The 27568-nt window shown below is 44.3% G+C and overlaps 1 protein-coding gene across 1 annotated transcript in view; it reads right to left on the reverse strand.

Annotated features, from left to right (window-relative positions):
- Positions 1-27222, reverse strand: part of LOC121004434 (inactive phospholipase C-like protein 2) — a 129283-nt gene extending 102061 nt beyond the window's left edge. The window contains exon 1 of the mRNA XM_040436642.1: positions 26610-27222. Within this exon, the coding sequence (XP_040292576.1) occupies positions 26610-26846 (237 nt within the window). The 5' untranslated portion in view covers positions 26847-27222. The remainder of the gene's footprint in view (positions 1-26609) is intronic.
- Positions 27223-27568: the final 346 nt, after the last annotated feature.

Here is a 27568-nt window from a genome sequence, read left to right on the forward strand (position 1 = left end):
GGTGTTGATGTCATTAGACCACACCCCTTCTCATTACAGAGATGCACATCACCTAATATGCTTAATTGGTAGTAGGCTTTCGAGCCTATACAGCTTGGAGTAAGACAACATGCATAAAGAGGATGATGTGGTCAAAATACTCATTTGCCTAATAATTCTGCACGCAGTGTAGTTAGCAGCTAGTGACTATGCTTGTTATGCAGATAGGTAACAGGCTCTGGTTAGATATGCATCTGTGTTTGTATTTGCATTGCTATGCACAGAAGTGTATTATATGCATTACTATATGTCAGACCCCATTAGCAAGCGCATAGTTTTTTCTGTTCCCGAGTTTTACCGCACTGATTTACATCCTTGCAATAAAGATAAAGTTGGACGTTACTCCATTGTCAATTCATTGCCAGGATAAGGTTTAGTGCCCCCTGTGCCCCCTTCTGGCCAGTAATGTCCCCCAGTTCCCCCCTTCTGGCCAGTAATGTCCACCAGTGTCACCCTTCTGGCCAGTAATGTTGCCCAGTGCCCCCTTCCGGCCACTGTCCCCCTTCTGGCCAGTAATGTCCCCCAGTGCCCCCCTTCTGGCCAGTAACGTCCCCTAGTGCCACCCTTTCAGCCAATTATGCCACCCATCTGGCCAGTAATGTCCCCCATGCTCACCTTCTGGCCAGTAATGTCCTCCAGTGCCCCCTTCCGGCCAGTAATGTCCCCCAATATCCCCCTTCTGGCCAGTAATGTTGGCACTTAAAAAAATAAATAAAAATCTTTTACTCATCCGTGTCCTTTCGCTAGCACTCACTTGCTGCTGGTACGGCCCGGGATGGTGCGACGCAAATGCACACACGTCAGTGCTCTGCGTCCCGATACAGATGGGTGCGATGACGTCATCATGCCCGTCTGCTCAGGGCTTTTACTACCACATAGGCCTCAGGCCTTCTAGGCCTGAAGCCTATGACGGCGTTGGGGCAAGCAATTACGGGCTCCCGTGCCCCGCCGGAATATTCAGCTGCAGCGCTGCAGCCCAGTCGCAAATGGCGACAAGACTAAAAAGTTTAGTCGCCATCTGCAAATTTTAAGGCGCATTGGCGACCATTTTGGTCGCCATCTGGAGCGCTGTATTCTATAATTTGCAGAACGGCCACATAAATCATAAAAAAACACCAGTGTGTGCATAACCCCATAGAAATGAATGGGTCAGTGTGCCATCCACAAAAAATGAGGATAGCACACAGATGAAAAATATGGTTGTGCATGAAGCTTAAATAGTAAAAACTCATCTGCCCCATATCTGCAATGAAGCAGCTACGTGACAGGAATGAAACCTCTCACTATTCAAAGATGAATCTGGCTATTAAACCTCAAGCATCAATCTGAATACAATGCAGCACTTTTCATAAGGTGGCCACTGATATATCGCTAATTAGGCCTTTCCGATCAACGTCAAGCAGAATCTGGTGCGTTAAAGTGTCAAACCTATGGACTACACAAACTGATATCTTAGATACAAGGAAAGCACAGCAGCCAGGAGAAATATGGACAGTCGTGGTTTCTGCACACAGAGGAGCTAAGTAAACGAGCCATCCAGTCTAAGAAAAGTCTAATTCCGTGCTCACAAACAAGACCACATTTATCAAAGTCATTGCAGCTACAAAAGTGGAAAACGATTGAAGGCATCAGAGCATAGCAAATGAGGTAACATTTAATGTAGATGTGCAAACAATTTCAACATATCGAGCAGAAAAGCAATAAATGACGTCTCTCCTAACAGGGAACAACTACTAGTCTGCTATCTGAAATGAAACGCACATTCTCCTAAAATAAAATCTCATAGTAACCTCCAAGGTTTGGAGCTACATATAGTGGCATGCAAAGTTTGGGCACTCCTGGTCACAATTACTGTTATTGTCAATAGTTAAGGAAGTTGAAGATTAAAGAGGAGCTTTCATCTGGCAAAAAATTATAAATTAAGTGTCATGATCTGTACAGCGGCGCCCAGGGATCTTACTGCACTTACTATTATCCCTGGGCGCCGCTCCGTTCTCCCGCTATGTCCTCCGGTCTGTTCAGTCACTTGGTTATAGTAGGAGGAGACTGCCCTTGTTCTCCTGGGCGTCTCCTTCTCCTAGGCTGTAGCGCTGGCCAATCGCAGCGCAGAGCTCACAGCCTGGAAGAAAAACTCCCAGGCTGTGAGCTCTGCGCTGCGATTGGCCAGCGCTACAGCCTGGGAGAAGGAGACGCCCAGGAGAACAAGGGCAGTCTCCTCCTACTATATAACCAAGTCCCCTAAGTCTCCGCCTACTATAACCCAGTGACCGAACATACCGGAGGACATAGCGGGAGAACGGAGTAAGTGCAGTGAGATCCCTGGGCGCCGCTGTACAGATCATGACACTTAGTTCACAATTTTTTGCCAGATGAAAGGTCCTCTTTAAATAACCTTTGTATTTTAATCAAAAACATTTTCTTTATTTTCATCTTTTACATTTTCAAAATAACAACAAAGGAAAAGGGTCCAAAGCAAACCATTGAGCACCCTGCCTGGTTAGTACCTAGTAGCACCCCCCTTGGCAAGTCTCACAGCTTGCAAACACTTGTTGTAACCAGCCAAGAGTCTTTCAATTCTTGTTTGAGGGATTTTCATCCATTATTCCTTGCAAAAGTCTTCCAGTTCTGTGAGATTCCTGGGCCATGTTGCATGCACTGCTCTTTTAAGGTCTATCCACAGATTTTCAATGATGTTTAGATCAGGGGACTGTGAGGGCCATGTTAAAACCATCAGCTTGCGCCTTTTGAGGTAGTCTATTTTGAGGTTTGTTTAGGATCATTATCCATTTGTAGAAGCCATCCTCTTTTCAACTTCAGCTTTTTTACAGTTGGTGTTATGTTTTCTTCCAGAATTTGCTGGAATTTAATTGAATCTATTCCTCCCTCTACTCGTGAAATGTTTCCTGTGCCATTGGCTGCAACACAACCACAAAGGCCAAAGCATGATTGATCCACCTCCATGCTTGGAAGTGTTGTTTTCATGAAATTCTGTGCCCTTTTTTCTCCAAACATACCTTTGCTCATTGTGGCCAAAGAGTTCTATTGTAACCTCATCGGTCCACAGGACTTGTTTCTAGAATGCATCAGGCTTGTTTAGATGTTCTTTTGCAAACTTTTGCCCTGAATTTTGTGGTGAGGACGCAGGACAGGTTTTCTCCTGATAACTGTTCCATGAAGGCCATATTTCTGCAGGTAACATAGTAACATAGTACATAAGGCCGAGAAAAGACATTTGTCCATCCAGTTCGGCCTGTCATCCTGCAAGTTGATCCAGAGGAAGGCAAAAAAAAAAACTGTGAGGTAGAAGCCAATTTCCCCCACTTTAGGGGAATAAAAAATTCCTTCCCGACTCCAATCAGGCAATCAGAATAACTCCCTGGATCAACGACCCCTCTCTAGTAGCTATAGCCTGTAATATTATTAAGCTCCAGAAATACGTCCAGGCCCCTCTTGAATTCCTTTATTGTACTCACCATCACCACCTCCTAAGGCAGAGAGTTCCATAGTCTCACTGCTCTTACCGTAAAGAATCCTCGTCTATGTTTGTGCACAAACCTTCTTTCCTCCAGACGCAGAGGATGTCCCCTCGTCACAGTCACAGTCACAGTCACAGTCCTGGGGATAAATAGATGATGGGAGAGATCTCTGTACTGACCCCTGATATATTTATACATAGTTCTTAGATCTCCCCTCAGTCGTCTTTTTTCTAAAGTGAATAACCCTAATTTTGATAATCTTTCAGGGTACTGTAGTTGCCCCATTCCAGTTATTACTTTAAATGCCCTCCTCTGGACCTTCTCCAGCTCTGCTATGTCTGCCTTGTTTACAGGAGCCCAGAACTGTACACAGTACTCCATGTGTGGTCTGACTAGCGATTTGTAAAATGGTAGGACTATGTTCTTATCAAGGACAACTATGCCCCTTTTGATGCAACCCATTATCTTAGTTTTTGCAGCTTAGTTTGCTGTTTATTAAAATTCCTAAATTCTTTTCCATGTCAGTGTTACCGAGTGTTTTACCATTTAGTATGTACAGGTGACTTGCATTATTCCGTCCCATGTGCATAACCTTACATTTGTCAGTGTTAAACCTCATCTGCCACTTATCTGCCCAAGCCTCCAATCTATCCAGATCCCTCTGTAGCAGTATACTGTCCTCTTCCGTGTTAATTACTTTACACAGTTTAGTGTCATCTGCGAAAATTGAAACTTTACTATGCAAGCCTTCTACAAGATCATTAATAAATATATTGAAGAGAATAGGGCCCAATATATTAACTATACTGACATTAATTGGGACATTCAGTCTGCTGGTTGTTCTAGAAGCTTAAAGTTTTTATACACAACTTTCACACTTGCGTTCGGAGCGGATCCGTCTGGTGTCTGTACAGACGGATCCGCTCCTATAATGCAAACGCTTGCATCCGTTCAGAACAGATCCGTCTGCATAACAGTTTTTTTCAGATCTGATTTTTCACTTTGTGAAAATTCAGATCCGACAATATATTCTAACACAGAGGCGTTCCCATGGTGATGGGGACGCTTCAAGTTAGAATATACTAAAAGAACTGTGTACATGACTGCCCCCTCCTTCTGTGTTAGGTCTGTGCTATAAGCAATGCGCCGCACAGACCTTTCACTTACCAGTAGGAGGAGCGTCCGGCCGGTCACAGACATTGCAGGTAAGTATAATGCTTCTAAAATTGCTAAGTAACCATGGCAGCCAGGACTGCAGTAGCGTCCTGGTTGCCATGGTTACCGATCGGAGTCCCAGCGATTAAACTGGGACTCCGATCGGAACTCTCAGCTGCCACCAATGATGGGGGGTCGGTCATTTTAATTAGGGGGGGGAGGGAGGGGGGGCCGACTGCACTGGCCACCAATGAGTTAAATACAAGGGGGGGAGGGAGGGGGGCCGCCCGCACTGGCCACCAATGAGTTAAATACAAGGGAGGGAGGGAGGGGGGGGCCGGCCGCACTGGACACCAATGAGTTAAATACAGGGGAGGGAGGGGGGTCGGCCGCACTGGTCACCAATGAGTTAAATACAAGGGAGGGAGGGGGGCCGGCCGCACTGGCCACCAATGAGTTACATACAAGGGAGGGAGGGAGGGAGGGGGGGGGGGGGCGGCCGCACTGGACACCAATGAGTTAAATACAGGGGAGGGAGGGGGGGTCGGCCGCACTGGTCACCAATGAGTTAAATACAAGGGAGGGAGGGGGGCCGGCCGCACTTGCCACCAATGAGTTAAATACAAGGGAGGGAGGGGGGGCCGGCCGCACTGGCCACCAATGAGTTAAATACAGGGGAGGGAGGGAGGGGGGGCCGGCCGCACTGGCCACCAATGAGTTAAATACAGGGGAGGGAGGGAGGGAGGGGGGTCTGGCCGCACTGGCCACCAATGAGTTAAATACAGGGGGGGGGGTCTGCCCCCTGCTGCCTGGCAGCACCTGCCAGGCAGCAGTCATGTACACAGTTATTTTAGTATATTCTAACTTGAAGTGTCCCCATCACCATGGGAACGCCTCTGTGTTAGAATATACTGTTGGATCTGAGTTTCACGATCTAACTCAAATCTGATGGTATATTCTAACATAGAGGCATTCCCATGGTGATGGGGACGCTTCAAGTTAAAATATACCATCGGATTGGAGAAAACTCCGATCTGATTGTATATTATTAGGGATTCCTGACTTTACATGGAAAGTCAATGGGGGGCGGATCCGTTTGCAATTGCACCATATTGTGTCAACGTCAAACGGATCCGTCCCCATTGACTTGCATTGTAAGTCTGGATGGATCCGTTTGGCTCCGCACGGCCAGGCGCTGAGCGGAACGGAGGCCAAACGGTGCCAAACTGATGCATTCTGAGCGGATCCGCATCCACTCAGAATGCATTGGGGCTGTACGGATCCGTTCGGGGACGCTTGTGAGAGGCTTCAAACGGAACTTACAAGCGGAACCCCGAACGCAAGTGTGAAAGTAGCCTTACTTCTCTCAGCTGGTCAAGGAATTGGCCAGAAGAGATAAATTTATGGATCACGCCTTGGCAAACAGACTTGGTAAAAATATAGGATGTGCAGGAATGGGGGCACTTGGGCAACAGCCACCATAATATGGCAGACTTAAATAAATACCCTGCTACCATCAAACAATGATTCTGTAGGGGACAAGCAATGGCTTTAGCAATCGCTCCTCCCCATACTGTGAAGGAGATCTCTACATGTAAATGACGAGCAGCCGATTGCTGGGAAGGAACGCTTCTTTCCCAACAATCGCCTGTTGAATTCTTCGGTCTAAAGGCACCTTTAGGGAAGAGCTCAGTCATATAGACTGGGATCATGTTCTGGTAAATATGAAGACTGAAGGTAAATTTGGACTTTTTAAAGAGATATTACAAAACTGTAGAAAGTTTATACCCACTGGTAACAAAATATCCAGGAATAAAAGAAAACCAATCTGGCTAAAAAGGGTTGTACTGAATATAATAAGACAATTACAAAAAACATTGAAGGCTGAGGGTTCAGAAAAAGCAATCGAGGCTTACGAAGAGCTCAAAAGAAAATGTAAAAATGTAATATTGTTGACTAAATTACCCACAGAAAAACAAATTGCTAACATTATAATCTTGATCTGAGAACTTACATAAATGCCAAAAAGAAAAAATGTAATTATACTGGCCGTCTAATAATATAATTGTAGATGACACAGATGACAAGGCAGAGATACTAAACTCTTAATTTTTTCATCTCTTTCACCATTGAGCTGCCTCAATGACACCAGATATCATTCGTGGGGGCAGTAATCAAGGTATCAAGGTTCCCTGTCAAATTTTAACACAAGACGAATAACTGTGTCCGAGCCAAATTAAAAATAAAGCTGATGGCCCAGATAGCATTCATCAATAGGAATGGAACTCAGTAATTGATAGACCATTGTATCTCATCTTTTTGGACTCTCTAACATGGTCAGTGCCACAGGACTGGTGGATGGCAGATAATGTACCAATATTTAAGAAAGGTAAAAGGATGGAATTGTGTAACTACCAACCGGTAAGTTTGACATCTGTAGTATGTAAAATATTTGAAGGTATTTAAGAGATTAGCTGCAAAGATATATGGGGGTGAATACATTTATAACTGATCACCGGCATAAATTCATATAAAACAGACCACACCAAACCAACATGCTTGGTTTCTATGAAAAGGTAAGTACAAATCTGGATATTGGTCATGCGGCAGATGTGATATATCTGGATTTTGGCAAAACATTGGATACTGTACCACACAAGAGCCTAGTGCTGAAGCTACAAATGCAGAGACTATGGGACAATATATGTACCTGGATAAAGAAATGATTACAGAACAGAAAATAAAGAGTCATTGTAAAGAGTACATACTCCAAAAGGGCTCAAGTCAGCAGCGGGGAACCACAAGGGTATGTGTTAGGTCGAATTCTCTTTATCAGTAATCTTGCGGTCAGGATTGAGATTAAAATATCAGTTTTTGCCAAGGACACAAGACTGGGTAGGATACTTAAAACTAGGGATCGACCGATATAGATTTTTAGAGCCGGTACCGATAACCTGTGAACTTTCAGGCCGATAGCCGATAACTTATACCGATATTCTGTGCATTTTCATTTTTGAAATTTTTTTTAATTCTGTTATGGTGTTCACCACATAGATTTTTTTAAAATATATTTTAATAGTTTGGACTTTTCGGACGTGGCAATATGTGATATGTTTATTTATTTGTTTATATGTTTTATATGTAAAATTGGGAAAGGGGGTGATCTATACTTAATGTTTTGGTGTTTTTTTTAACTTTTTTTATTTTTATTTAATAACTATTTCCCCCTTAGGGGCTAGAACATGGGATCTTTTAATCCCTTGTCCTATTCACCCTAATAGAGCTCTATTAGGGTGAATAGGACTTGACACTCTCCCTGCTGCCCTGTGCACACAGCAGCAGGGAGCTTACCATAGCAGCCAGGGCTTCAGTAGCGGATAGGAGCCCCAGGATTACACTGCTAGGGCTCCGATCAGAAGCTGCCACTGCACCACCAATGAAGAGGAGGGGACCCTGTGGCCACTGCCACCAATGACTTTAATACTGGGGGAGGGGGGGTTGCGGGGGAAGGGGGGGGGCGCACTGCGCCACCAATGATTTTAATACTGGGGAGTGGGGGGAGGTGATCTCATTTACATGTACAAATACACGTGTTGTCAATACAAAGAACTGGGGCATGGTTAATTCATTCCAAGAACATTACAAAGGACCAAGGGACATTCTTTGCGGGTGGAAAAAAAAAGCTATTTACACATAGATAGTGACAGATAGTGAAATCAAACTATAGAATGCCCTACCCCAAGAGGTAGCAATGGCAGATAATACTTCAGCATTGAAAAAAGGCCTAGATGCTTACCTAACAGTGAACGACATTGAGGGTTTTAATTAATCTAGCAACTAATGGCGTATTATTGATCTGAGAAAGGTTGAATTTCATGGACCTGTGTCTTTTTTCAGCCTATGTAACTATGTATAATCAAATGAGGACCAATCCCTGTAATGAACAATAGACGTTCTGGTGGGGGATCTTTAGTAGATGACCAAATCTGTATGAAACATTAGGATAAATAGTTTATTAATCTGAAATAACTGCATTCTGATTAAATATCATTTGATCAAAATGTAGTTACTTCAGGGCAGCTAATTTAAGAGGCAGTGTCAAAGAAGAGTGACAGCGACACGAGGAAGAGGTTCCTTTCTTCTCTATTGAGAGTGGCCAATCTAGATATCTGATAGCTTCTGTCTGCTCTGCCAGAGAGCTGCAATACTCCCTCTGCATAGAAATGAATGAGTCATTACTGACTCCGCCAGCAACACTTATCTGTGCCACCAAGTTGATGCTCTTTTCATAAAGAACAGCAACAAAAGAGGCATCTGTATGAGACAACATAGACTATAGCTGATCGTACACATTAAATGAACATCAGCTGAACCAGCCAATCTCTGTGAGACCAATGACCAGCTAATATGCAAGAGCCTTCCAACTGATGGCAGATGTTGGGGAATAGAAGAAACCAGCTGTTGGATTTTGACTGCCCGATCTTTTTGTTCTCAGGATGGTAAGTCACTGCCAGTGGTTTCTGGCAGGGGGTTCCTCCCCTCTCCCTCAAAATGTTGATCCGCAAAACACGGATATCGGCCGTGTCCATCCCGTATTTTCACTTGTGCGGGTCCTGCAGTATGTTAAAAATGGGCATTGTCCACAAAACAGGCAAGAATAGGACATGTTCTATTTTTTTTTTGCGGGGACACACAGCAGTATAAATCATCATTATGATGGCACATGACTCCTAATAGTTTTGGCGCAGCCTCGGCAGGTCTATGCACCAATAAAGGAGATTTACCAACAAAGCACTCCCATAGATTTCAGGCGTAACGTACATCAGTTTTCTGGCACATATACTGACAAATGTGTCAGGCTGCGGAGTCCTCCCCTGTGGACTGCCCTCTTTTTGTAAAAATGCCAAGGGTCTCTAAAAAGGTGAAAACATTGCAAATTTTGGCACAACATTCTGCACATTTTGTGCTGAAATGTGGGACTTTTTTATGTCAGAAAACTGGTGTAGAACAATGATACATTTCACCCATGGAGGATTAGGATCCAGAAGTATATAGAAAAGACTTACACTTCTCTCTTTTGTAACCACTCCTGTGTTTGATCCAAAAAAAACACGTGTAAATTTCGCCCAAATATTCTCTAGGAGATTACACAGCTTCTATGTTCCAGAAACAGCGCCACTCTTTTCCATGGGCTGTGTCTGCTATTGCATAAGGCCACTATTAATGAAGAATATTCTGTTTTTAATGGAGATGTTATGATAAAAGGCACGTTTAAGTTTGTTAAAATTAAAGTAGCCTCAATACACTAAGCCACATTCATTTGTACTACTTTTATTTAATTCAGAACAAAAGAATTGTGGGTGGGCACTCAAACTACGGACTAGGCAGAAAGCAATTTATTAAGAGGTCAATAAAATATAAAATGTTACAATAAAATACAAACATAAACAGTCCTAGTATTGATGGACAAATAGCATGTATATTGCATATAAAATCCTAGTATGCTAGGCAAAATGTATATCAAGACCTGCAACATGTACAATCCTAAAGTTGCAGGCAATGTAGATCACAATGTGTGTACAAAGACCTGCAACAGTATAGCAATAGGACTGAAACTTGCAGCAATGTGAAGACTTAGGCAGAGTTCACACGAATGTGTGTGACCCGTGCCTGTGCTGCTGCCCGCAAATAGCGGGCCGCAATGCACGATCGCGCTGTAAAACGCCCTACGCCCCAAGAAGTTCAGGAGCTTCTTTGGGGCGTAGTGTCGCGCGTTCCCGTACATAGACTCCCGGGAACGCGCGACAATGGGCGTTCGCTTGCACAGGAACCGCGTATGTGAGACGCCCGTAGAATCACGCATACAGAGCGCTTCATCCAGTACGCTCAGGTCTAAACCCAGCGTAAGTTTGCTTGAGACATCCAAAAAGTCAGTGAGGACCAATCTTAGTGAATGCTAACACAATGCTAACTTGCAGCAATGTGAAGACTAGGTTGCTTGAGACATCCAAAAAGTCAGTGAGGACCAATCTTGGTGAATGCTAACACAATGTCTCTAGTCATGGAGTTCAGCAGTAGTATAAAGTCCTGATCAAAAGTTTAAGACCACTTGAAAAATGGCAAAAAATCATATTTAGCATGGCTGGATCTGAACAAGGTTCCAAGTAGAGCTTCAACATGCAACAAGAAGAAATGGGAGTGAGACAAAACATTTTTTGAGCATTCAATTTAATGAAAACAACGAATAAACTGAAACAGGCTGTTTTTCAGCTGATCAAAAGTTTAGGACCACACCTCCAAAAAAAAACTAAACCCCCCCAAAACAGAAATCCAACTTCCAAACATGAACTCAGTAATGAGTAGCTCCGCCGTTATTGTTGATCACTTCAAAAATTTGTTTCGGCATGCTTGATGCAAGCGTTTCCATGAGGTGAGTGGGAACATTTCTCCAAGTGGTGAAGACGGCCGCACGAAGGCCATCTACTGTCTGGAACTGTTGTCCCTTTTTGTAAACTTCCCTTGCCATCCATCCCCAAAGGTTCTCAATTGAATTTAGATCAGGGGAACACGCAGGATGGGTCAAAAGAGTGATGTTATTCTCCTGGAAGAAGTCCCTTGTCCTGCGGGCATTGTGTACTGTATCCTTGTCCTGTTGAAAAACCCAGTCGTTACCACACAGACGAGGGCCCTCAGTCATGAGGAATGCTCTCTGCAACATCTGGACATAGCCAGCGGCTGTTTGATGCGGCTGCACTTCCTGAAGCTCCATTGTTCCACTGAAGGAAAAAGCACCCCAGGCCATTATGGCGCCCCCTCCACTGTGGTGCATAAAAAAACATCTCAGGTGGGATCTGCTTGTCATGCCAGTAACGTTGGAAACCATAAGGACCATCATCAGAGAATAAAACTTTCTTCCACATTTGAATGTCCCATGTTTGATGCTCTCTTGCAAAGTCCAAATGAGCAGTTCTGTGGTGTTCAAGGAGACGAGGTCTTTGAAGAAGTTTTTTGTTTTTGAAGCCCTTCAGTCTGATGCTGTCTGATGGTTATGGGGCTGCAGTCAGCACCAGTAAGGGCCTTAATTTGGGTCGAGGATCATCCAGTGTCTTGACGGACAGCCAATTGGATCCTCCGGCTCAGTGCTGGTGAAATTTTTTTGGGTCTTCCACTTGACTTTTTTGTTCCATAACCCTCAGGATCATTTAAGAAATTCCAAATGACTGTCTTACTGCGTCCCACCTCAGCAGCGATGGCGCGCTGTGAGAGACCCTGCTTATGCAGTTCAACAACCCGACCACGTTCAAAAAGGGAGAGTTTTTTTGCCTTTGCCATCACAACGTGTGACTACCTGACAGAGAATGACAATGAATCCACATCTTTGCACAGATTTGGCCTTTTAAAGGCATGTGGTCCTAAACTTTTGATCAGCTGAAAAACAGCCTGTTTCAGTTTATTCGTTGTTTTCATTAAATTGAATGCTCAAAAAATGTTTTGTCTCACTCTCAATTCTTCTTGTTGCATGTTGAAGCTCTACTTGGAACCTTGTTAAAATCCAGCCATGCTAAATATGATTTTTTGCCATTTTTCAAGTGGTCTTAAACTTTTGATCAGGACTGTATTATGGCTCAATGTCTCTGGTAACATGTGCAAGGCTAAACAGCCTCAAGAGAATTCCTTCTGGATGAAATCCCGTATGGATAAAATAGCCAGCCTATATGTAGGTAGATATAAGAGGGAGTATAACAGCTTACGTACCGATATCTTCCTGTGCGGCGTCCCGCATCAACGGTAGACTCACCTCTATGTCCGTATATTAGATATTTTAGCCACTGAGGAAGAAACTAGTCGTTTCGAAACGCATTTGGCCTGGAAATATATGCTGTAGGAATTACCAAACTGTACACAGTCGATGGAATTTGTTTGAAGAAATTTTCCAGCTGGAGCGGCAATATGGCCGAAACCAACACTGCAAAATATTGTGAGACTTGTGCATGCAAATCGACCAGCTGAACAGTGATTGCAGTCTGCTCCCCCGCCACCACTGACAAGTGAAACTGCTGAACTTTCGGCGAAGAAGAGGGCAGCTTCCAATATCTAATATACAGACATAGAGGTGAGTCCACTGTACCGTTGATGCGGGACGCCGCACAGGAAGATATCGGTACGTAAGCTGTTATACTCCCTCTTATATCTACCTACATATAGGCTGGCTAATTCATCCAGAAGGAATTCTCTTGAGGCTGTTTAGCCTTGCACATGTTACCAGAGACATTGGGCCATAATATACTACTGCTGAACTCCATGACTAGAGACATTGTGTTAGCATTCACCAAGATTGGTCCTCACTGACTTTTTGGATGTCTCAAGCAACTTAGTCTTCACATTGCTGCAAGTTTCAGTCCTATTGCAATACTGTTGCAGGTCTTAGTACACACATTGTGATCTACATTGCCTGCAACTTTAGGATTGTACATGTTGCAGGTCTTGATATACATTTTGCCTAGCATACTAGGATTTTATATGCAATATACATGCTATTTGTCCATCAATACTAGGACTGTTTATGTTTGTATTTTATTGTAACATTTTATATTTTATTGACCTCTTAATAAATTGCTTTCTGCCTAGTCCGTAGTTTGAGTGCCCACCCACAATTCTTTTGTTCTTAACTTTATTTATACTGGCAGGGTGAGCCAGGTTGATTGGTTGCACCTACATCCATATATTGTCAGACCTCGAGCCGTCCCTTTTTTTGGATCTATTACTTTTATTTAATTCAAATAGCTTAGTTTTCCTAAAGAGTCCCAACTCTATTTGCTTTCCATACAAAGACTAGTGCAAAAAATGGAGATGTTGGGTTAGATTTACTAATCCTATAGATGGCATTAGGTTAGACTGTCTAGACCTGCACCAGATTTATCACAGGGGCTCAGGCTGGACGATAGATCTGATGCAGGGATAGACACCTCTCTCTGACTATATACCTACAGTACTATTGTTTGGCTTACTTTGAGGCAGATTTATTTGCCAGAATTTTGTTGCAATACATTACACCTTTTGCCCCTCCCCCTTCTAAAAGGGGGGGGGGGGGGGGGAATTGTAGAAACTAGTTGCACCAATACGCACCATTTTTTAGACAGATTATAGGATCAGATACATTGATTAATATGTACAGGGTCCAAATTTACTAATCATTAGTCTCTGAAAAAATGAAAACATTGTCATTGGTTGGTATGGGCAACTTACCAACTTTGACACATCTTCCTCAGCGTCACATGGGCTAATAAATGTCTGTTGGGGCCCTACTTCTGGAAGCACTGGAACTTGGCTGTGCCCGTCAGTCTCATAGACTTTGAATGGAGCAGGAGAGTGCATGTTCGGTAATGTTTCGGCACCACAGGCAACAATTTTCCAAAGCTGGATAACCCCTTCATAGCTGTTCACATCTGCATCAGTTTGCTTGGACAGAAAAAGTCTTTACTCAGTGTGGCTCACCATTGGCAACCTCAGTTGATAGCTTTGATGGCTGACCAAGATCACGTATAGAGGATAGGAGTACAGGTTGTCAGCTGAGGGTCTGCACAGGCGAGCAGAGAAGACTCAAAAGTAGTGTGAAAGTATACCTCATGCCATAAAGGAGTTTTCTGACCGGTTTATACTGATATCCTATCCACAGGATAGGTCATCAGTATCTGATGAGTATATGATCACTATCTTATCTGATCAGTATATGATTGGTGGGGCCTGAAATCTGGGGCCCCCTCTGATCAGCTGTTTGAGGAGGCTGTGGCACACTGGTGAAGACCATCACATAGCCTACCCTAGGCCAGTGATGTCATGTTCATCGGTCATGTGGCCTAGGCACAGCTCAGTCCCTTTGAACTGAATGTGGCTGAGCTGAGATACCAAGCACAACCACTATACAATGTACATCGCTGTGATTGGTGAGCTGTGAGGAGGTCTCTTCAAACAGCTGATCGGGTAAAGGGGGTCAGATGCCCACCAATCAGATCCTGATGACCTATCAAGAGGATAGGTTGTCAATATAAAACAAACAGTCGGAGAGCCGCTACACTTTGTGGCTTTGTGTTTTAATGCTTGTCTACTAGACACCATGCATCCGATGATTCACATCTATACACTATTAGATCATGTATGTAGATATGCACATACACATTCATACAGATGACGTGGACAATCTCTTAGCAGACGCAAGCACCAGCTGGGCTTACGTACATGCACAATCAGACTTATTAGAATTTAGATGACAGACCCCCATTCCCTCTTCCCTAGTGTATCTAATTCATTAGCATTACACGCTGTCTGCTGATGTCAATGGCTGGCGTGTCACCCGTAGACACAGCCAGGATGTCCCCAGAGTCAGGATAGGACAATTGATAGTTTCTCTTCCCTTAGCACGTTTCCACTTCTGCACATTTCAGATGAATTTCTTATAAAACATGAGAACTATGGCCGCTTTCATTTTTAATTCCTCTTAAGTCCACGTGCCACACACTTAATTTCAGGTTGCACATGTTCTCAACAAATGACAAAGAGGATTTTGTAAAAAAGTAACATAACTATCATGAATCTTCTGTACCATGGAGACAAGTCTGCAAATAACACTGGTCGGGTCTGTAAGTTTAGGTCTCAGGCACACGTCACAGCCTTCAAACAATGTTATGATGTCAAAAACATTTAGGTGGAATCCCCCTTTAACCCGTATGACTCCCTACTATCACCACCATTTAGAGAGTTAATTTCCCCAAATTATAAGCGACTCCAAGCGTAAAATTGTATTTTGGTTACGGCCACAGTATAGGGGATAATGATCAGATCGGTGGGGACCTTACCGTTTAGACTAGTGTTGAGCGAGGCGAGCTTCAGAGGCTTCACCCGAAATCGCTTTGTTCAAAACTTCGGAATAATACTGTACGGAGATCCGTCTCCGTACAGTATTAGAACGTATGGGCTCCGGTGAGCCGAAGTTAGTTATTCACAAAGTTGTGTGTGACTTCGTTGAATAACTTCGGTAATTGATTTTTAAAGTGGAAATTCACTTTTAAACTTGAAACCGAACTCTGTTTCGGTTCCGAGGTACTAGATGGAACCGAAGCCGAGTTCACTTTCAAGTTTTAAAGTGGTTTTCCACTTTAAAAATCAACTACTGAAGTTATTCAATGAAGTCACGTGCATAACTTACTTCGGCTCATCGGCGGGGATATTGGGACTTGGAGCCCCTCTGATGCGATAACGATGACCTATCCTGAGGATAAGTCATCATTATTATGATCTTTTCCAGGATAACCCCTTTAACCCTTAGAGGACCTTGCAATTTTACATTTTTGCATTTTCATTTTTCACTCCATACATTCCCAGTGCTATAACGTTTTTATTTTTATTTTTACATAGCCTTATGAGGGCTTATTTTTTGCGGGATAAATTGTACTTTCTAATGGCACTATAAAAAAAATTTTTTTACCGTGTTCCCTATGCGGTAAAATTGACCTGTTACTCCAGGTCAGTACAATTACAAGGATACCACACTTGAATAGTTTTTCTTGCATTTTAATACAGAAAAAAAAATAAAAACCTTCAAATAAATTTATTTTGTCTTTTCATTGACATATTCTGCCCCCTATAACATTTTTGTAGTTATGTGTACAGAGATGTACAGGACTTATTTTTTGTGGGACAATCTGTCCTTTTCAGTGATACCATTTTGAAGCGTGTGACTTTTTGATCACTTTTATAAAAAAATTAATTGTGTAGGTGAGGTGACAAAAAATGGCGAATTGGCCATTTTATTTTTTTCCATTACGCCATTCGCATATGGGATAAATATTGTTATATTTTAATAAACGGGCATTTTCGCACACAGCAATGTTAATGAGGTGTATTTTTTTTTAATTGGTTATGTATTTTCATTTTCATTTTGGGGAAAGGGGGGAGATTATATATCTTTTTATATTTTAAAAACTGGCAATGATTAGATTGCTCATTGTGTTCTTTGATGGCTAAATAGACATAATAGAATACTTAATCTACAATACAACCATACAGTGCTGCCACCTGGTTTTTGTGTATTGTAGTAATAGCTACCGAAGCCTGCTTGAGGATTCGTGATATTACTATACCGTAACAGGTTCCCTCATCTCAGCAGCTCCCGCTTCCTGAACGCTCAGATGCCGTGGTCACATTTGACCAGGGCATGTGAGGGGCTAAGTGTACTGGAGCATATATCCCCCGCAGGTTTCGGCTGCATGCACGATTGGGCGCCATCTTTAAAGTGGTGATTTCTTTTGTACATGTACAGAGGAGGTCGTCAAGGGGTAAATACCGTTGAAAAAAGACATAAGTCCACCAAGTTCAACCAAGATGAATGGCAATAAGTCAATGATCAATAAATGGGGATTTCAGGTGGAGGTGCTACCTTCAAGGATGGCTTACAGTAGGTGGATAATCAGTATATATTTTTTTGTAGCTAAATATGATTTACATTTTATTATGAAGACCCTTCTTGAGGCCAGAAGGTATTACCTGTGAAAACCTTAAATTGTAAAAAGCATTTCAGTAGAGGATAGAATCTAATTATAAAATCCAGCAACAGATAACTCCAACATGTCCGGTCCTTCTTTCTCTTGGCATCTGACACAGATGAAGAGTTGGGACACCCCAATACACATTAAACAATTAGTGGATTCGGCTGACGTTCATCTCACATGTACGGACACCTTAACTGACCTTTTACATATATTATATTCAAATTGTGCCTTTGAAAATACTCTAGGCCAGTGTAAATTAAGAAATGGATGGTCATACATACTACTTAAAAAATCAGTTGAAAAATTGGTAAATGTAACTTGTACAATGCAATTCCTGGTTGGCCCCTTTTAATGGCTACCTAAAAAGATGATGACAATATTGAAGATAAATATTTTTAAAAAAAGAGATTCTTCAGTGTATTATATCCTTTAAAGGGGTTGTCTGTGTTCAGACCTGAACCCAGACACAACACGATCTGCACTCAGTTAGCACTGGTGCCTTGCAGCGCTGGGGTCCTAGGTTTGAATCTGACCAAAGACAACATCTGCATGGAGTTTGTATGTTCTCCTCGTGTTTGCATGGGTTTCCTCCGGGTGCTCCGGTTTCTTCCCACACTCCAAAGACATACTGATAGAGAACCAAGATTGTGAGCCCTATTGGGGACAGTTGGATGCTAATGTCTGTAAAGCGCTGTGGAATATAGTAGCGCTATATAAGTGCATAAAATAATAATAATTCACCATGAATGAGTGGAGCATCTGAGTTTTTCACGCTCCGATGCTCCCCCTTTCCCTGCGCTCAATCACACAGGGCAAGGGAAGCAGTGATCCCGGCGGTTACTGGCACAATTCATGGTAAATGAGTGCAGATCGGGTTGTGTCCGGGTTCAGACTAAAACCCCTTTAATGGGTAACTGAAAAGATGACGACAAAATTGCAAGCTTTCGAGACCACTCAGGCCTCTTCTTCAGGCATCTTTTAACACATCATCACAAGAGTCACATGTCGTAGTTTTATTCTGGCCGCCTCTCGGCATGTTGGCCGTGCTGCAGCCGGAACTCCGGCCCGCTCCCATTACAGTCAATGGGGCCGGAGCGGACCTCCGGCGGCACACGTGCACTAGCGGCAGCATGGATCCAGCAGGCTGTTAACCAGCCGGAACAGCCTGCCGGAGAAGGCTGCCGCTAGTGTGAAAGTAGCCTAACAGAGAGCACCAAACAAAAACTCCAATAGTACTACGACAAGAGGCAGACACTTTGGTGTACAAATATGTCCTCAGAGACTGTGTTAAAAATGCCTGAGGAAGAGCCTGTCGTCATCTTTTCAGTTGGCCATTAAAGGGTATCATCCACTGACAAATCAAAAAAAAATTTATCTTGTATTTACTGGCTAACATGATACAATTATATTTTTTACTTACGCAATGCAGTAACGTATACATTTCACGAAGCCACTGTTGCCTAGTCATTGTTGGCAGAGCGTTCTTCAATAGAAGTATAAAGAGGAATTCCAGAAAAAGGATGAGCGCAGCTTTATTTGTCATAATCCAACTCCTAAGAACCTCCACATACATTGACGTACATTGGTGTGAAGACCTCACGTACGAGCGGCACGTATGTTAGAGGAACACTGAATCTAAAACCTGCAGCTTATACATGACACAAGAAGACCAGGTCAATCACTGCTGCCATGACAAAGACAAGTAAATTGAGCAGTGGCAATAGCTAGTGATTTGACCAAGGTCGAAGAAAGGTAAGGAAAGGAAAGTGTCCTTTAGCAGCAGATGTCTGAAGCCGGAATATGCCTGTATCAGCATGCCGTATAGCAGCATTACCTCTAAGGGAAGGAGGGATGAATGGGATAGTCCAGTGATACATCCCCAAACACCTAGTCACCTTACATCAGTTCCGAAATGATGTCTCATTTAAAGCACCTGACCTGTAAATCCACAAATCCACATCATTACTGTCTGCCCCCCACCCCTCCTTTCAATCTGCCGTTTCTATCTATGATTTACAATTACCGCAGAGGCGCGATGATGTCGCCATCCCCTTCACCCCTCGGAAATGATATTTTATTTGGGGGCAGAAAAGCCCTGTATGGTGAGAGATTGTCGTCTCTGGAGGTCTATGGCTGTGCTTTGTATCCTGCTCTCAGATCTTGCTCTGCGATGAATAATTAAGCACCCAACCTCCTAATGCAGGTCTTGCATCGATGATGAGTATGAAGTACAGCTTGTCCTTCCTTCCATCTTGTCTTATGGCAGCACATCCATCAATATTGCCTCAAAGACTTGTTCATATTCTAGCAGAATGATCTAGTTAACAACCTCTTAGGCTGACCTGTATTTCACTGCCGTCACACCTGATATACCACGGCATAGCTTGCATTCCAATAATTAGTCCGAGTTCCAAAAAAAACTAAAAACATAATAATTGTTAAAGACATGTATTAAAAAAACTCTTCTCACCGTTGCAAACCGCCTCTGATCCTCACCGAGGCAGTTATTACGTCATGTGTGGTAATTGGCATGAGACTGCTGAGGCCAGTAATTGGCTGCAACGGTCATATGTGGTAAATGGGCACATCACTGATGCAGTCAGGAAAAGAAACCCCGGCAGGGAACGGAGGGGGGGTTCAGAATGGCAAGTATAACTTTTTTCCCCAATTATTTTAATACCATCCCATGCCTTAGAATTCTTTTATTTCTTAGACGACCCCTTTAAACACCTGTATATACCATCAATGTTTATATCAGGTATTCATCTATGTGTAATACTGGAGTAAAAGTGACAGGTCTTGTGCTTATCATAAGACCAGAAAATGATAGCACTACACCTGGAGTAGTAAGAATAGTTACCAAAGCAATGACACCGTAATAATACTAAGGCCCCTTTCACACGAGCGAGTATTCCGCAGGGGTGCAATGCGTTATGCGAACGCATTGCGCCCGCATGGAATCCGGACCTTATCATTTCAATGGGGCTGTGCACATGCACGTTGGTTTTCATGCATCACTTGTGCGTTGCGTGAAAATCGCAGCATGTTATATCTTCTGCAATTTTCATGCAACGCTGGCCCCATAGAAGTGAATGGAGCTGCATGAAAATCGCAAGCATCCGCAAGCAAGTGTATACCTTCAGTTTTTTATCACACGCGTGCAAAACGAAGTTGCACCCGCACGATAAAAACTGAATAACTGAACGCGATCGCAGACAAAACGGAATGACTTTGTTTGCAAAATTGCGCATCTTTCACTGAACGCATTCGCAACGCATCTGGACCTAATCAGGCTCCAACCCACCCAGAACTTTTCTCTGAGTCCTATCTGTGAGCAGCAGACTATATGAGGACTTGAGTGTATTATATAGTTTTGTTTGTATACGAAAACCTTTAGTATAACTTACTTTCAATCCATGAAACAACCCCTGTGCATATGTTCAATTAGGACATATCAACATTAAAGAGGGGTCAACCCCTGCTTGGGGTCCTCATTCTATGAGCCAAAGCATAAAGATGCTTTGAATGAGACAAACCCTTTAAATCCCTCATTATTCTGGACTTATGGGTGGTCTTACTCAAAGACATACAAAGAGAGTTGCATACTCTCATTGGAAAGGCTGTCAAGCACTAAATTAGACTGGCCCCTCCCACTTATAAGCCCAAATTGGAAGGATCCCGGACGTTGAGGAGGGATCCACATGGGATTATGGTCATCCCTTTGTATTTTTTGGCTAGAATTATCCCGCCAAAAGTTGGTGTTTGCCATCTCTGGGCAGATAACCTGGGATGGCACCGCTATGCTAATTGGTGTTGTCACCGCGTGGGCAGAATTTGTGCAAGGGTGGCAACGGGCGTATGAATCGTCTATTGGTTTGTCCAAGATAAGATTCTGAAGTCTGGAGAAGTTTTCCCCCCAGCAACGGAAGGCTATGGGTAGAGCACTGTGGGGTATAAATGTGCATGATCTGAGCTCCACTTGTGAACTCCACCTAGTCATCCGGATTCAAGATTCTTCAGCTCCACCTCCCTTTTATTTTGGATTGTTTGCTAGAGCTTCAGCTTATGGCCGAGCTCATGTTTATAGGTTGTTTTAAGTTTAAATGGATAGGGGTATGACCTATAATCCCGTGAACAGGGATTGACACCAATACATTTTAAAAAATACTGAGTTTTCCCCACAGATCTATGTATCTATCTGGTCAGCTCCTCCTGCCCCCAAAAAAAGGCAAGTCATGTGACAAGATCGCTTTCATTTCTTTTTTTTTATATGAATAAAATTGTTTTGTAATATAAAAATATCAGTGTCAGACTTGAATATGTTGGGTCCAAGCTAGGAAAACGAGGCTAAAGCTATGCAGGATGCTTGACCCTATCCATGTGCTCTAATGGTGGATTCTCATCTAAAGGAATAAAGATTCTCATTATGGAGACCACCAAGCTGGTGGAAGTCTTAAAGGCCAGGCAATGCTCCCTTGTGAAAAGGGGAACGTGAATATGCTTTTATTCTTTAGCGCCACCTACTGGAGAGTAGCCAACCAGGTGACATCTAGAGAGCCAGCTTTTGGCCTCCTGAATAAGAACTTATTTACATTCCCTAAGGGTATATTCGTTTTTCTTTGTAAAATTGACCTCACCTTCACCAGCCCCTCCGAGCCAGTCCCCAAGCTGCAGCCAGTGACTTATTTGTTGTGGCTGCAGTGATAACGTATACAGCTGCAGCCAATGGCCTTAGGCTCTTCACCACTGAGGCCAGTGATTGGCTACAGAAGTATATAGGACATCACCAGTATGTTGGCTGAACCCACTGATTTTGTCGGGACTGGCTGACCATCTAATGTGCATGGGTGACCTCCTGACAGCAGATGTCAGAGGAGAGAAGGATCGGACAGTTGGATTTTAATAGGCCTGATCTTTTTGTCCTCTGGAGATAAGCAGGTGCCCAGTGTCCAGCAGTGGATGTGTGCACATGTATACCGGGGTTTAGAGAGAGAAGCTATCGACTGCAGCTATTGGCCAGCTTTATACGTGGTGCTAAAGCAAGCCATGGATGGGAGCAGGTCTCAGAGGTGGAACCCACACCGATTTCAACAAGGAGGCCCCACTGTGAATTTCTCCATTCACTTCTATAGGACTTTCTAAAATACCTGAGCAGTGGTTTGGCTATTTTGATAAGTCCCACTGAGGTGAATGGAGGGGTGACAGCGCACGCGCAGCTTGCTCTGCATTGACTGCTATGAGACTTCTGAAAATAGCCGAGCGCAATGCTCTCCATTTACAGCAGGGCCCAGTTTTTGAGACAGAAGCGGGTCTCAGAGGTAGGCCATAAATGGCCAGATGGGAATACCACTTTAATAAATCCATTTTTAATCTGCTCATACAGGTGAGGTAAAAGTTGTCTGAAATGGCCTATTTCGGCCTGCCATGGCCGGCCACTGGCTGCTGCTGGTAGCCAGACTGCTTGGCGTTACCCTGAGAAATTTGGGGAGCACATGGGACCTGCCAACTCAGTTGCTACTAAAATAAGCTAGATCTGCCAATAGTCCAAAGATACCGTAAATGTCTCATGTCTACGGCCAGCCCGACCACTGATGACAGACATTCAAAGCTATGTACACCTTTGGGGGTATTTTTTACGATTGCATGATACTCATTTTGGCAAAAAAAAACTTTTTTTTTGTTGATCTGTATTAAAAATGTTCTGTTTGCAGGCTGTCAGTTTTTGTCTTTGAATTCTGTCAGCTGCTGGCTCATGGCTTAGGCTACTTTCACATCTGCGTTTTGCTTTCCGGTTTCGAGATCCGTCTGGGGATCTCAAAACCAGAGGAGAACACTTCAGTTTTCGCTCCATTCATTGTCAATGAGGACAAAACTGAACAAACCGGAATGGAGTGCATCAGAAAGCATCCCGTTCCTTTTCATTCCCATGCCGGACACAAAAACGCAGTAAGCAGCATTTTTGTGTGTGTCATGGGAAACTGAAGATGCAGCATCAAAAACCATGGTGCCGGATACATTTTTTCAGACACGGAAAAAACGGATCCGGCTCCCATTGACTTACATTTCCGCCAATAGCAGGCCGCGACAGGGATGAGCCTCACTAGCGTCACAGCAGCGGCCGTGTGGGAATAAGGGGCAAGGCGGGGGTCGGGGTAAGTATAACCTATATAAGGTGCCCGGGCATTGGGGGGGTCATTATAGGGGTTGGATAACCCCTTTAAGATATAATTTATATAAAAGACAAAAATCAGCAGATGCACCCAACCTAATATTTTGCTCCCTGTATAGACGGCCTAGGGCTGCATTAAACGATTATTTTAGTAATCGAGTATTCTATTGATTATTTTTTACGATTAATCGAGTAATCTAATAAGAAAAAATGAATTAATAGACTGTTTTTCCTTTATAAAAACTCATCAGACCCCCTGCCATCAGTCCCCAACACCCTTCGTTCCCCCTGTGCGATCAGCCCAAGTGCCTCCCCCGTGCGATCAGCCTCCCCCGTGCCATCAGCTCCGTTCCCCCATGCCATCAGCTCTCCCCCACCCCAGTGCCATCAGCTCCACTCCCCCAGTGCCTTCAGCTCTCCCCACCCAGTGCCATCAGCTCTCCCCCTTGTGCCATCAGCTCTCTCCCCCTTTGTGCCAGCAGCTCTCCCCCCCTTTGTACCAGCAGCTCTCCCCCTTGTGCCATCATCCCCCCTTGTGCCATCAGCTCTCCCCCCTTGTTCCAGCAGCTCTCCCCCTTGTGCCAGCAGCTTTCCCCCCTTGTGCCAGCAGCTCTCCCCCTTGTACCAGCAGCTCTCCCCCTTGTGCCAGCAGCTCTCCCCCCCTGCTCCTCCTGACACCCAGAGTGCACAGCGTCATTGGTTGCTATGACGCTGTGCACTCCGGGCGTCCAGCCTTAGTCGCACCAACTTACCTTTCCAGCAGGGCCGTCGCCGACACTCCATCGTTCCGTCACACAGCGCGTCAGGTCACGGCGTGCGTACGTCAGTGCAGCGCGGGACCATGGACATGCTGTGGAGTGTCCGGAGGCCCCCTGCTGGAAAGCTGAGCATTCCGAGCGCAGCGGGAAACCACGGAGTGGGAATAATAGCAAGCGCTTCACTCCCGCTCCGTGGTTACGTGACACAAACGAATCCTCGCTGCAAAAAATTTGCATCGAGGATTTTTTTGTGTCTGATTATTCTATTTAGTCGAGTACTCGTTGCAGCCCTAATACAGCCATATTAAGGTTGTCTGCATGCCATCTCAGAACTTAATTATTGCTCACATACTTAAAGGGGTATTCCGGTTTCATGAAGTTGATGACCTATCCTCAGTATAGGTCATCGATTTTAGATCGGTGGGGGTCCGACTGTCTGCAACCCCGTTGATTAACTGTTTGAAGGGGCTGCGGCACTAGTGCGAGAGCTTCAATGTCAGGGTACTTTCACACTAGCATTTTTCTTTTCCAGCGCTGAGTTCCGTCCTATGGGCTCAAATCCGGAAAATAACTGATCAGTTTTATCCTAATGCATTCTGAATGGAGAGTAATCCGTTCAGGATGCATCAGGATGTCTTCAGTTCAGTCTTTTTGACTGATCATGCTTTTCAGAAAAACGTAGCATGCTGTATTTTTACCTCCGGCCAAAAATCCTGAACACTTTGACTGAACGCCGGATCCGGTCTTTTTCCCATTGACTTGCATTAACGCCGGATCCGACGCCGTGTGTTCAGTCAAACCGGATCCGGCTTTTGCATGTTAAACTCGAAAAATGTGAAAAAAAAGTTAAAGTCCATAAATGGCGGATCCGTTTTTTCCAATGCATTTTTTCATTGTGATCAAAATCCTGATCATGATTCAAATGTATTCCGTTTTCACACATTTTTCCGGATCCGGCGGGCAGTTCCGGTGTCGGAATTGAACGCCGGATTTAAACAACACTAGCGTGAAAGTAGCCTTACCTGCACGCCATCGTGATTACAAGAGTTCTTCCCATTCAAGTGAACGGCATGCAGGTAACATTACAGAGGACGAAGCGCTTACACTAGCGCAGCGGCCCTTTCAAACAGCTGATCGTCATGGGTGCAGAGTCAGACCACCACCAATCTGATATTGATGACCTATACTGAAGATAGGTCACGAATATCATGAAACCGGAATACCCCTTTAAATGTCTGACATCCTCTATAAAATAGTAGGTGACTTGTGCTGTTAGAAAGTGAAGCCTCTGCATTCTCAGCTATTCATAGATTCAGCTGCAGTCTGCACACTGAACGGTATGATTTGCATTTCATGACAAGGATAAATGACATGGACACCAAGTCATTGCCCTGGTAAATAAGCCAGGAGATTAGGGTTAAGTATAAGGGAGCATCCGTACATGGAGAAGTGGGGATACAGCAGAGCCAAGGTAGTCAGATGACATAGCCCTCATGCACAAGGCCGGTGAAACACGGCAGTCCGCAAAACACGGATATTGGCCGTGTCCGTTCCACATTTTGCAGAATGGATCGTCCGGCCCGATAGAACTGTCCTATTCATGTCCATAAGGCGGACAAGGATAGGACATGTTCTATATTTTGGCAGGGCCACGGACCGGACATACGGATGCGGAGAGCACACGGTGTGCTGTCTGCACCTTTTGCTGGCCCATTGAAGTGAATGGGTACACACCCGACCTGCAAAAAATTCGGATCGGATGCGGACAAAAAAGACGGTCGTGTGCATGACCCCCTACAATACACAACCCAAAATATATCAATGACGAATTCAATTCCAGCTGCATTTGAGTTTGGGAGAGCAACATAGTATCTGCAGAAGGACGCTTACTGTAAAGATGTGATGCTGGTGGGTTAAACTTTACTTGTAAACCGCCATTATCAAAATGTGGAATGTGTGTGGCCCCTTTTGGCGGACAGTATGAAGTGAGTGACCTCTAGCAGGCTTCCAGGACGTCGGCAGTTGGGGGTCCTCTGATGTGCTCTCTACTACAGCCGGCCCCACAACACAATAGGTAGTCACAGCAGGAAAGATGGGGTGCCTAGAAAGGAAACATGCTACACGCGCCCTTCATATGTGCAGAACATGTTCAGAAGACCAGTTACGCCTTCAGCCTACTTCATGGACACATTCTATTAGAGATGTGATTGACGATTAGTGGGTATTATTGGGCATATTGGGATCCAAGAGCCATATGTAATCCCATGCTGGGATTTCTTCTGCCGAGGACTATGGTACCACATATTTCAGGACTGATGCATTGATACTGGCATTTGGATCAGTAATAAGACGCTGCAGATGGGGCACATGGTCAATCGCCCCCTAAGAACTATAGTATATTGGAAAGAAGGTAGCATCCAGCATGAGTATTACAGTTCTACAGGTTTAATGACGCTGGTGGTCCTACCTTCATGATCCCAGTAGTCCGCACCGTCCCCTGTACTCTTTCTCCCGAGTGGTCCCTGCTGCTCCTCCCAGACTGTGGACTGTCCTCTGAGCATCCTCCATTCAGCACCAACTCCTCTCCACGATCAGGTACATGGAGCCCCCCTGAGGTAAAGGTGCCTCCATCCTGGACCCCTAAAAGTCCCACCACGGCAGCGGCTGCAGCAGCGCAGGCTGCAGAGTCCCGTCCATCTGCCATAGTGAGGAGACTCAGCCTGGCATGCTGGTGCTGAGGAAATGAACTGCTAGATGTGTGCACACACTGACACTGCCCACATGAGGAAAGGGATGGGGATCTTCAGCCTATCTGCATCCTACTAAATCCTGAGAAGTCCACCGGTGTCCAGACCTATGCCGTGTATTGCTGTACGGCCAGGAGATTCTACTTGTGGGGGATCTGTGCTCGGGGTAAATGAATGGGAATCACAGAGAGCAGAGCATGTCAGTCAGGTGGGGATTAGTATAGCAGGGATAGAGGACTAGCCGGGATCTGTTCTGTGGAATCACTGTATTGGTGGGGATCTGTCCTGTAGAATCACTGTATTGGCCGGGATCTGTCCTGTGGAATCACTGTATTGGTGGGGATCTGTCCTGTAGAATCCCTGTATTGGTGGGGATCTGTCTTGTAGAATCCCTGTATTGGTGGGGATCTGTTCTGTAGAATCCCTGTATTGGTGGGGATCTGTCCTGTAGAATCCCTGTATTGGTGGGGATCTGTTCTGTAGAATCCCTGTATTGGTGGGGATCTGTCCTGTAGAATCCCTGTATTGGTGGGGATCTGTCCTGTAGAATCACTGTATTGGTGGGGATCTGTCCTGTAGAATCACTGTATTGGAGGGAATCTGTCCTGTGGAATCACTGTATTGGCTGGGATCTGTCCTGTGGAATCACTGTATTGGCCGGGATCTGTTCTGTAGAATC

The sequence above is a fragment of the Bufo bufo genome, chromosome 6 (assembly GCF_905171765.1).
Source record: "Bufo bufo chromosome 6, aBufBuf1.1, whole genome shotgun sequence".
NCBI classification, from domain to species: Eukaryota; Metazoa; Chordata; class Amphibia; order Anura; family Bufonidae; genus Bufo; species Bufo bufo.